The sequence below is a fragment of the Gastrolobium bilobum genome, unplaced genomic scaffold, assembly GCF_033153095.1.
Source record: "Gastrolobium bilobum isolate Gb01-03AN ecotype WA unplaced genomic scaffold, APGP_CSIRO_Gbil_v1 utg39417, whole genome shotgun sequence".
NCBI classification, from domain to species: domain Eukaryota; kingdom Viridiplantae; phylum Streptophyta; class Magnoliopsida; order Fabales; family Fabaceae; genus Gastrolobium; species Gastrolobium bilobum.
The window spans coordinates 14,467-27,132 of NW_026898639.1; the positions used below are offsets into that span (position 1 = coordinate 14,467).

Genomic DNA, 12,666 nt, shown 5'->3' on the forward strand with positions numbered 1-12,666 from the left:
CCACATCGTAGCTTATGTATCTTCCTTTTTATTTGATTATTGTATTTATGTTTTCCCATATTTATGGATTACTCTATTTATGGTTCCCTCATATTAAGGATTACTGTATATATGGATTATTGTAGTTATTTCCCTGTAATATGGCAGAAAATATGTGGATTATATGTCAATTTGGTGTGGACTATTTGTTATGTATTTGGACAGGACTTTTCTGAATTTCAGGTACAAGATATGATAGTGGGATATTATCTCCGGATTGTCCAATTTTCAGCTATTATACTGTCCGTAAGATTCTATCAAAAATGGTGTTTGTTATCATATTCGGATAGTCAACAGATAAGCAAATAAGAATATTATATTAAACTTCATAATACATTACAACACGTTAATGGCTATGTGCCTTGTAGGACACGAACGCCTATTATGTCCGAACTGTTTACATACACTATATCTATTTTAACTGGAGCTAGGTGGGACATCCACCTCATCCATTTCATTGCGAATGCGTGTAGATTTAAGATACCTCTTTCGGGTGCGAGTCCAAGGATTACGGTACTTATTGCCTATTCTTTAAATGGAGTGAGAAATAATCCTCTTGGGCTAGTCCTCTTGGGTTTGAATATATAAACTTGTCAATGGGCTAGACACATGGGCTAATGATGGAAAAAATTATGAATTGAAAGGTTTGCAATTTCATAGGAAGCATATATAAGACAAAACCAAACCCTAAAAATGTCGTGTGCCTCTGTTTCTTACGGGCAGGTGGTGCTCTAATCCTTAATCTGTGTCTTGTTGAGTACCTTTCATGAACCTTAGTTTCGTCTTTTTTTACTTTCAGGGTTTCACGAAGATTTGATAGCTAGCATTTTTTTTTCATTCGCTGACCCATGGCTCCAGCTAAAGGTATATTGATGCAAACTGACTTGTATTGAGCTTTTCTATAATTTATACCATAGTTTACGACTTTTCAATAATTGTTAATTTTTTTCCTTTTTATTATTTTTAGATTACATTTGAGTGTGCGTTGATTGTGTGTTATCTCCTTTGATTGCACATGATTATAGTTCTTTACTTTTTTGTTATTTTTATTTTGCCTATTTAAGGCTTGGAGAACACTATTGTTAGGAGGTTGTTTTTGGTTAAATAAAATTAAGAAAAGAGAAATAGTATGTTCTCGCAATTCGTATTTCGTTATTCTTTCTGTTTAGCCAATTAGTTACTGCATCGGCATTATTTGGTAATCAATGCTCTGGTTGTCACATAAATAGCTGAATAGAACAATGGCCACATAAATGGCTGAACAGAACAATGGCGGTCGATGTCGTGGACGATGGGGTCGAGGCGACAGCGGTGTTAGAGGGCATGGTAACACCCTAAACAGCGACGACGAATAACCACACATCGACGTGCAAGACACCATAATTGCAGCAATGGCCGCTACAATGGCAGAACAAGGCGGACGAATTCAAGAACTCGAACAACTATTTTCCCAAACACAGTTGGATGAGTCAGATGAAGGAAGGGAATCTGAAAGATCATCTCATGAAGAGGAAAAGAGCGAAAACCCATTCTGAAACTGGAACCAGGAGCGACGAAGACGAAGTCAACCTCGAAATCAATCCTTTTTTGCTAATATTGGGGTGAAGATTGAGATCCCAGAATTCGAGGACACCACTCATACAGATGAGTTTACCGACGGGTCACACACCGTCGAAAGGGTCTTTGACATCAGAGACTTGATAGAAGACCAGAAGGTCCTGATCTATAATGAATCTGACAAAGAGCAAGATGATGAGAATTCTATTATAGATGCTCCAGTTTGTGACGTTTTCCCTATCTTTGACAAGTATGATTGGGAGCAAGACGATGAGAATCCAGAGGTGGAAGAAATCTCTTATAGTTATTTTGGTGGAAAGTCAGTTATTAGAAATTCTAATATCTCTGACAAAGATGAAGTTCTACCCAAAGATATCATGCAGAATGATCCTTCATTCAAGAAGTCTTTAGTTTTCAAGCAGTGGACAACGGGCATAACAACCTCATGCTCTATGCAGATAAAGATTTAACTTTTGGTAAAAGTTTAATTGGAGATCGTTAGGGGCAATGGGAATTGCTGTTACATCAGACGAAATTTTCCTATGATGGATCACAGATGCGATCATTGATCCAAACTGCAGGCAATACTCCTTTCGAAATAATTTATGAGTTTTGTCCATTTACTCCCTTAGAACTCGTAATATTTCTAGTTCCCAAGCAGTTTAATACGAATGCAGATGAATATACCAAGCATATCAAAGAATTGCATTCACAAGTCCTAATCTTAATTAGAAAATTTGGTAATATTGTACCAGAAGAGTTGCCACCTGGGTTACCACCTGAAGAAGTTCATATCAATGAAGACAAAACATATTCTAGGGCGAAACTTTTCCAAGTGGGAGAGTATGATGCACCCGAGCTGACTGACTTGTATTGGGTTTTTCTATAATTTATTCCATAATTATTTTTCCTTTTGTTATTTTTAGATTACATTTGAGTGTGCATTGATTGTGCATTATCTCCTTTGATTGCGCATGATTATAGTTCTTTACTTTTTTGTTATTTTTATTTTTCCTATTTAAGGCTTGGAGAACCCTATTGTTAGGAGGTTGTTTTTGGTTAAATGAAATTAAGAAAAGAGAAATAGTATTTTCTCGCAATTCTTGTTTCGTTTTTTTTTTTCTGTTTAGCCAATTGGTTACTGCATACGCATTATATGTCCTTCACCACTTTCACTTTTCTGTTTTAGCTCTTTCTTACCCTATGATTTCCAAATCCGGCTTAGGAAAACTGCAAACTAGTTATTGAAGATTTGAATTTAGTCCCTAATTTGGGTATTGAGATTTCTGTTAATCAAGCGTTAAATGTTATTCTAATGGATTTAAATTTGTCAGTTATGGATAGTTTGAGTCATGAGGTTAGCATTTATTATAAGAGTTTTGAAATGTTAAGAGTCAGCTGTTATTTTCTGTTGTTAATGTTGAAGTGTGTTTTTAGTTTCTTGTGTTAGTTAAAATATTGAAGAGTCAGTTGTCTCTTGGTTTTCTTATGTGATTTATGAAGTTAAAGTGTTATGTTTATTAGGGATATAATGACTGATGTTATGAGTAGTTAATTAGTGATATAATGAGACTCTTGATTAGTTTTGTAATGAGTCTTTTCATTGGTACTTTCAATTTTTTTATGTTGCCTATTAATTGGCTTGATGTAATGAAGAATTGTGAAGCAACGAAGTTTAGTAAAACTTTTCTGAGGAGATTGTTCTCTTCCTCTACAAGTGCTCACGACATTGTTGGAATAATTATTTTATTTGTTGGTTTTGTATTTGAACGATCCTACAATTTCTGCCTCTGTTTCATTATGCAATTGTATAAAAATGAAAATTAGGGCTTCCGTGAATTTTTCGGTATAATTATGTTCTTTACATATTGATTTGATGCAATGTTAATCATAGTCGTCTGGTTTGTTGTACTGTGGGGAGTTGAAATGAGGGGAGAATTAATGTGTTGTTCCTTATGCCATCTATAAATGAGCTATACCAAGTTCAATGGAACCGTCTTTCCCCTTATACCAAAGCTATAAGGTTTTGAGCATTACTCAAGACTACATATATAAATATTATAATTATAATTATAATGCATGGACTTTTATTTGTAATTTTTTAAGCCTAAACTTGAGCTTATTTTCTGGGTTTACATTTAGCTTACACTATTTCTCAACCTCATTTGTTGCCTGAAACCTGCGTTCTTGTGTAACCTTGTGGTTTTGACTTCCTAAATATTGGGAAAACTCGGTTCCCTCAAGCTCGGCTCAGGGGCCTTTGTGCCGAAGTCAATCAACAAGATCCTGATCTCGGCAATACCTCAGCCTGAACTTCACCAGGTCAGGCAGCGCAGCGGAAAAATCAAAACGTAAACACAGGAGAGAGAGAGAAGAAGAACACAACCAGATTTAACGTGGGAAAACCTTCTTGAATTAAGAAGTAAAAACCCACGGGACCTAGTCCAGCTCAAAAATCCACTATGAAAATAATGGTTACAAATAATCAGAATACACCAATGTGGTGGTTAACTCAACCTCTCCAACAATGGTGATAATCAAACTACCCTAGAGATGTTTCACTCAAACTCTCTCTAGAGATCTCTCAAATGCAAAGCATAAAGCTTTACTCAAACAATCAAATAATTTTTCTCTCAAATTTGTTCTCTCAAATCTGACCTAGCCTCCACCCTCAACTAATGAGTATATATAGAGGAGGTGGAAATTAGGGTTAGGGTTTTTAGGAAACCCCTCAAATGGGCTTGGGCTTAGCATTGAAGGAGGAAGCCCAACAAATCTCCCCCTACGACTTCAATGCGTCGGCTTCAGCATCAACCCGGCTCCTTCACAGCAGTCTTCAAATTTTCTTGCTGGAACCGGCTTTGTCATCATGTCGGACCAATTTTGGTCAGTGTGCACCTTGACGAGTTCGAGCTCTTCACCTTCCACCACATCCCGGATCCAGTGATACCTCACATCAATATGCTTAGTGCGGGAGTGATAGGTCGAATTCTTCGCAAGATGGATTGCGCTTTGATTGTCATAACCCAGCTCGTACTTGTCTTGATCATGGCCGAGTTCCATGAGGAATTTCTTCATCCACAACATCTCTTAGCTTGCCTCAGTAGCGGCAATGTACTCAGCCTCTGTTGTAGATAGTGCAACACATTTCTGAAGTCTTGATTGCCAAGAGACAGCTCCTCCGGCAAATCTCATCAAATATCCTGTAGTCGACTTCCTCGAGTCGGCGTCTCTCCCTAAATCAGAATCCGAGTAGCCTTGCAACTCGGCTTTGCCTTCTCCAAATCGGAGACATAAGTCGGTCGTACCTCGGAGGTACTTGAAGATCCACTTCACTGCTTCCCAGTGCTCTTTGCCGGGGTTTGACAAATACCGGCTTACCATTCCAACAGCATACGCCAAGTCGGGTCTAGTGCAAACCATTGCATACATCAAGCTTCCGACGGCGGATTGGTAAGGGACCTTCATCATCTCATCTTTGTCTTCATCAGATCTCGGACATTGCTTCTGGTTCAGCTTTATGTGTCCGGCAAGGGGGGTGCTCACTGTTTTGGCTTTGTCCATGCTGAATCTCTTCAGAATCTTCTCAATATATTTCTCTTGACTTAGCCACAGTAGCTTCTTCTGTCTATCTCGGATGATCTTGATTCCGAGAATCTGCTTTGCAGGGCTGAGGTCCTTCATTGCGAAGGACGAGCTCAACGCCTTTTTTAGGGCGGCTATCCTCGATTTATCTTTCCCTACAATAAGCATGTCGTCAACATATAACAACAAAATCAGAAAATCTCCAGCCTCATACCTCTTCATAAATACGCAGTGGTCGGCATCTGTCTTTTCAAACTTATGACCAGTCAAGAATGATTCAAACTTCTTGTACCACTGCCGAGGTACTTGCTTCAAGCCATAGAGGCTCTTTTTCAACCGACATACCAAGTCTTCTTGGTCTGGAGCTTGGAACCCTTCTGGTTGCTCCATATATATCTCTTCTTCTAAATCACCGTGAAGAAATGTCGTCTTCACGTCCATTTGTTCTACCTCGAGGTCCATTGAAGCCGCCATGGCTAACACGGTTCAGACCGAGGTCATATTCACAACAGGAGAAAAAATCTCCTCAAAATCAACTCATTTCTTCTGATTGCAGCCTTTCACTATAATTTGGGCTTTGTATCTCGGCTTTTTCCCGTTCTCTTCATTCTTAATCTTGTAGACCCATTTATTTTTCAAAGCTCGTCTTCCTTTAGGCAACTCGGTCAGCTCATAAGTCTGATTCTCGTGCAGAGACTTCATCTAGTCTCGCATTGCCTTTTCCCATTCTTCTTTCTCTGAGCTTGTCACAGCCTAATCATAACTCTGAGGCTCACCGTCTTCAGCAACAACGGTGTATTCATCGGATGGGTATCTTGTAGAGGGTCTTCTTTCTCGAGTTGGATATCTCGGCTGTTCTTCAGCTTGAGAACCCGGTTCATCAATTTCATCCCGGATCTCATCATCAACTCGGACCTCAGTGTCTTGGTCATCTTCAGCTTGTTGCTGATCATCATTTTCTTCATTTTCTTGATTTTCTCCCACTGCTTCAGCTCGGACAGGAGGGATGGGTTCTTCACGTCTGACAGTAACCCGAACTTTGGGCTTCGAGATGTCATGAATGTTCTCATGCTCATGAAAGATCACATCTCGGCTTCTCACGATCTTCTTATTGATTGGATCCCAAAGTCGGAACCCGAACTCAGATTTTGGTGAACCGAGATAGATGCATTCTTTTGTCTTCGCATCAAGTTTTGCCCTTTCATCTTTAGGGATATGCACAAAAGCTCGGCATCCAAACACCTTCAATTGATTGTAGGCCGTTTTCCGACCTGTCCAGACTTCTTCTGGAATTTCTCCTTCAAGTGGCCGTGATGGTGAGAGGTTGATCAAGTCAACAGCAGTTTTGACGGCTTCTCCCCAGAATGATTTTGGTAACCCGACATTGGATATCATGCTTCGTACCTTCTCTTCAATTGTTCTGTTCATCCTCTTAGCAAGTCCATTCAACTGTGGAGTCTTGGGGGGCGTCTTCTCAAGTCGGATCTCGGCCGCTCTACAGTATGCATCAAATGGGCCGCAATACTCACCACCATTATCAGATCGGACCACCTTCAATTTCTTTCCAGTCTCCCTTTCAACCATAGCATGGAATTCTTTAAAGGATTAGAGTACCTCGTCTTTAGACTTCAACAAATATACCCACACTTTGCGGGAATGGTCATCGATAAATGAAACAAAGTACTGAGCTCCTCCAAGAGATTTCTCCGACATGGAGCAAATATCAGTATGGACGAGGTCAAGAATATTCCTTCGTCTTCTTGGTTGATCCAGTCTCACAAAAGAAACCCGGTGCTGCTTTCCAGCTAGGCTGTGCGTGCAACTCTCCAACGCTTGGCCTTTCAACCCGGTCAATAATCCTTTCTTGTTCAGGATCTGTAGCCCTTTCTCGCTCATGTGGCCGAGGCGCTTGTGCCATAGCTCCAAGCTAGGTTCATCTCTGACAGAATTGGCTTCTCCGCCATTAATCTTTCCTTGCATCACGTACAAGGAGCCTTCCTTCTTACCTCGGGCCACGACCAAGTTTCCCTTGGCCAGCTTCCATCTAACACTATCGAAGTAGTTCACTAACCCGGCATCGTCAAGTTTGCTACCGAGATTAGGTTCAAACGCATGTCAGGAACATGCCTTACGTCTTTCAGCACAAGTCGGCATCCGGCATCTGTGGTCAGAGTTACATCACTGACACCAACAATCTTGCTGGTCACTTGATTTCCCATCTTCACGACTCCAAAATCACCACCTCGATAAGAAGAGAAAAAACCTTTGTGTGGAGTAACGTGGAAGGAGGCACCGAAGTCAACAATCCAGGTGCAGTCATCATATGCAACATTCAAATAATTATCCTCACCAAGGAGGAATATCTCGGCATTCGAGTTTGCAGCCACCGCAGTGGTGCTCTTGTCTTCCCTCTTCTTGGGAATAATCTGATCCGGCTTCACAGAGCCGTTCTTCTTGTCATTTTGCAAGGTCCAGCAGTCTGGCTTCTTATGGCCTGTCTTTCCACAGTAAAAGCACTTCAACTCATATTTCGGCTTTGACCGACCTCTGAACTTGTCTCGTCTGTCTCGACCTCTACCGCGACTCTTACTTCTACCACGGGAGTCAGATTTCCCTTTATTCTCAGCAACGTTGGCCTCAGACGTACTCGAAGTACCTCGTTCTCTTTTCCTGGATTCTTCGCCCAGGAGGCTGTCTGTCACGACATCCATCTTCAATTTTCCATCTGGAGTCGAGTTATTCAGGGTCACCACCAGAGTATCCCAGCTTTCTGGCAGCGAGCTCAATAGCAGCAATGCCTGCAATTCTTCATCAATTTTCATATCAACCTTTGACAGCTGATTCACAATACCTTTGTAGGTTTTCAGGTGTTCAATCATGCTCATGTCGTCCTTGTATTCAAGCTTAACAAGTCGGCGAACCAGGTGTGCTTTGTTCCTGGGAGTCTTCTTCTGAATCATGGACTCTAATTTCGTCCACAACTCATACGCGTTCGTGAATTCGGACACGTGCTCAAATAGGCTTTTATCAATATATTTCCTGATCGTGGCTACCTCCTTTCGACTCAGGATCTCCCACTCCTTAGCAGTTTTGCATGCCGGTCTCTCATCAAGGATAATGGGCTCATGCAAATCTTTGCAGTAGAGATGATCTTCCATCATCGGTCTCCAATATGTGAAATTATCTGCGGTCAACTTGAACATATCTCCATCATGAGTTATGCCACTGGTCTCCATCTCGTGTCCCTCAGAACCCGTCGAACTCGGGCTCTGATACCACTTTGGGAAAACTCGGTTCCCTCAAGCTCGGCTCAGGGGCTTTTGTGCCGAAGTCAATCAACAAGATCCTGATCTTGGATCTTGGCAATACCTTAGCCAGAACTTCACCAGGTCAGGCAGCGCAGCGGAAAAATCAAAACGTAAACACAGGAGAGAGAGAGAAGAAGAACACAACCAGATTTAACGTGGGAAAACCTTCTTGAATTAAGAAGTAAAAACCCACGGGACCTAGTCCAGATCAAAAATCCACTATGAAAATAATGGTTACAAATAATTAGAATACACCAATGTGGTGGTTAACTCAACCTCTCCAACAATGGTGATAATCAAACTACCCTAGAGATGTTTCACTCAAACTCTCTCTAGAGATCTCTCAAATGCAAAGCATAAAGATTTACTCAAACAATCAAATAATTTTTCTCTCAAATTTGTTCTCTCAAATCTGACCTAGCCTCCACCCTCAACTAATGAGTATATATAGCGGAGGTGGAAAATTAGGGTTAGGGTTTTTAGGAAACCCCTCAAATGGGCTTGGGCTTAGCATTGAAGGAGGAAGCCCAACACTAAATTCCTAGGTTCACAAGCAGTTTTACTATGAGGCTTTGAGCTGGGATTATTTAGTAACTCTGATTAGATGTATTTCTGTGTACAGTTAATGTCATTCCATCTGTGTGTATGGTTCATTCTTGCAGTGTTAAGTTAATCAATCATTTTTGTGCGTTGCATCAAAGATTATACTGTATAAAAAGTTGGATCTTGATTTTTCTTGTACGTAATGTGACGAGATCAAGGGTTTTGTGTAGTTGATAGTTCAAAGAAGACTGATCCAAAGGCGCAGGCCTTGAAAACTGCTAAGGCAGTCAAGTCAGGCGCTACCTTTAAGAAGAAGGCCAAAAAGATCCGAACATCTGTTACATTCCACCGGCCAAGGACTTTGAAAAAGGATAGGAACCCTAAATATCCCCGAATCAGTGCTCCACCAAGGAATAAGCTTGATCACTATCAGATTCTGAAATATCCCTTGACAACTGAGTCTGCAATGAAGAAGATTGAAGACAACAACACTTTGGTTTTCATTGTTGACTTACGAGCTGACAAGAAGAAGATCAAGGATGCAGTAAAAAAAATGTATGACATCCAGGCCAAGAAAGTAAACACCTTGATCAGGTGAGCCATTAATTAGTGATTATTTTTTAAGTTGTCTGGTAATTCATATTTGCTAATAATGGCAACGGTAGACCGGCAGTGAATTTGATATTGCAATCTCCTTTTCTAAGCTTTTATTATATTGATACATACATGCTTGCATGGCTACTGTTTTTGACAAGGGCTCATGTTGCGCATTGCACAGGGCAACATTGAAATGTGACACATTTTAAATGTATTTAACATAGTCCACTGTGACAATAACATGCAAATGGAACAACGAATTTATATGAAAAAGTTGCATGCTTACTTAAAACAGCTACTCTCTCTTTTTAATTTGAATTTTTCTGTTGCAGGCCTGATGGCACCAAGAAGGCATATGTCAGGTTGACACCTGATTATGATGCCTTGGATGTAGCAAACAAGATTGGGATTATCTAAGTAAGTTAATGCCGGGCTTCACCGAAGTTTGGTTTCTATTTAGATGTTAGTCTGTTTTATGGTGATTATTGATGGAGATTTTTGAAGCAACGTTAAGTTCTAAATTTTGCAGTTTATTATTTGGTGTATTTTAGCTTAATCGGAATTAAGTTTACTTTTGTTACAATTTCCAATTTGATGAGTAAAGAAGCAGCACGCTATTATTTTCCAATGTTAGTTTAGGCAGCTTTTTCAACTAAAGGATGGTGGCCATAGTGCTGTCACTTTGACGAATTCTATATTGAATTTAATTTAATTTTGATGCACTGTTAACAGAAATGAGAAATTCGTAAAAAAATTGGATATTAACAAAAATAAAAATAAAATTAGCCAGAGTGCTTTGGAAATAAACTTTTATATTTGTTATTTTTGGGATATTCACGCCATTTAAAGAACGTTAACCACTTGAGGTTTTTATAAACTATAATTGAAAATATGCTAACCTGAAATGTAAATGTTGAAGATGAAGAATGATTTAATTATATTTCAAACATTCTCCATTTTATGTGAAGAGTCCGTGTAAAAAATGTAGATGTGTAATTTGTCTGATTTTGTCATGTAGAATCCGAAGTTTTTGAGAGTGCGTTACTCTTATTACAAATTAATGGACCAAACTGTTGACGTCCAATCTCCAAATTTTGTGAGATTTTAGAGGGAACGGATATACCTTTGTGGGGGGAAGTTTTCATTCCTCAAAGTTTCTTGCAATGTGTCTAAAGATACTGAACACTATTTTAGCATCGAGGTTATGATTTACATGGGATCTGCAGAGGGGACAATATGTGTCGATGCAAGAAATATGAAAGCGGTGGGGACAATATGTGTCGATGCAAGAAATATGAAAGCGGTGGGTGCAATATGTGTCAATACACTCAATGAGTTCAGCTGCAATAGACAATCACTAGGTGATAATTATAATAGTACGTAACTTTGTTCTTGCAGTTCAATAGATTTTTGTCATTACTTCATTACTTAAAATGAAAGTATGATTTTCTTTCTTTTTCGTCGTCGTTTTTTTTTTACATTACTTCATTACGTAATTTTTTGTCTTCTTATTTATTTTACGTAATTTTGTCAATCTCTGTTAGCTTATATTTTTCGTGTATTACTAATGTTCTTGCTGCAACTCATATGAAAGGGTCACAAGCTGGAGTGCACTTTGTGGGAGCATTATGTGGATGAGGTCCAATCTTTTTTGGAAAACAGTGACACTCCTCATAACGTCATGATAGTCCAGCTAGGCAGGATAAAATGTTTTAGGGGTATGATTTTAACAATCTTTTTTAACAAAACGTTATGCTTCTGTATTATGTTTTATTCACGTTATTTTATTTTTGGCTTTTCGATTTTTATTTGATATACTCAACTCGATAGGTAAGGTTGGGTTAACAAATACAAAATATACAATGAGGATTGTCATGGATTCGAAGATGCCAGAGATCGTTGAGTTCAAAAAATGGTGTGTTTGTTATTCTTGAACTCATTTGACAATTTATTCGGTTAATCATTTATGGTGTTATGATTTTTCTCTTTATAGTCTTTCGGCTGATGGTGTGGAAAGTAGTCTAAGGATGACTCAGTTGTCTACTCAGTCCTCCTATTCTTACGAAAATGATTTTCTGAAGGAGACCAAAAAGTAGTCTATCAGTGATGTGAAGCTTTGTGGCGAGGTAAATATCGAATTTTTGTTTTTTCGCTTTTCTTGAATTATATCAAGTCTGTATGAATGATGTGAACTGTTTGCCTGCAATTGCTATATTTAAGGTTACGACTTGGGAAGATTATTATCCGAGGTAATATATTGTTCTTGGTTTTTTTTTTGTGAATGTATTGTTCTTGGTTTTTAATTTGTCTTTAATCTGTATGCTTAATATATTTTTTTTCTGATATACAATTTTCCAAAACAATAGATTTAGTGTTCAGGTAAGAGTTGTGGATAACATGGATTCCACATCATTTCTTCTGTTTGATCACGACTGTGTGTCTTTGTTGGGGATGAGTGCTGGTGAATTGCGTGAGGTGCATTGCAAGAGGGTTTGTATTATTATTGCTGTGAAATATTGAAAACGTATATCTTGACGTAGAGTGCACTCTGTTCGCGCTGTAGTTGTTATTTTTTCCCCCTGTTTAATGGATCATCCTTTTTTTTCTGTAGGATTTGGATTTGGATCAAAGTTGAGATGCTCATCACTGATTTTTCTTTCTTTTTTTAAATAGATTTGATGCAGAAGTAGATGAGACCACCCCGTAGATTTGGCAACTATGTCTTGAGGATGATTTTTGTGTGTCTTGGAGACGAAATGTTTATAGGATTGTTGTTGTTATTATGACTTTTATTTGCAATGTCTTTTGTTCTAGTGACAACTAATATGGTATATTCATAACCAAAGTTTTTTGTAATGGACTACCCCATGAAAGCTGTTTTTTGCAATGGATTCCTGATATGTTGATGTGTGGCACTCTCCCATTGTTTTTTTCAACATTGATTCAAAACTTCTAGCGAAAAAAAATAGTACTCTCTTGCTGCTGAAAAATCAGTTATATCTTCTAGTATCAATAACGACGTTAATTAATATTAAAA

At 38.9% G+C, this 12,666-nt stretch overlaps 1 protein-coding gene across 1 annotated transcript; it reads left to right on the forward strand.

The window, feature by feature from the left end:
* Positions 1 to 866: 866 nt before the first annotated feature.
* On the forward strand, positions 867 to 10,221 carry LOC133317959 (large ribosomal subunit protein uL23). Its single transcript, XM_061519867.1, has 3 exons — positions 867 to 903; positions 9,263 to 9,626; positions 9,962 to 10,221. Exons 1-3 carry the CDS (start codon positions 888 to 890, stop codon positions 10,044 to 10,046), a joined length of 465 nt encoding a protein of 154 aa, XP_061375851.1. The 5' UTR covers positions 867 to 887; the 3' UTR covers positions 10,047 to 10,221.
* The last annotated feature ends 2,445 nt before the right edge of the window (positions 10,222 to 12,666 follow it).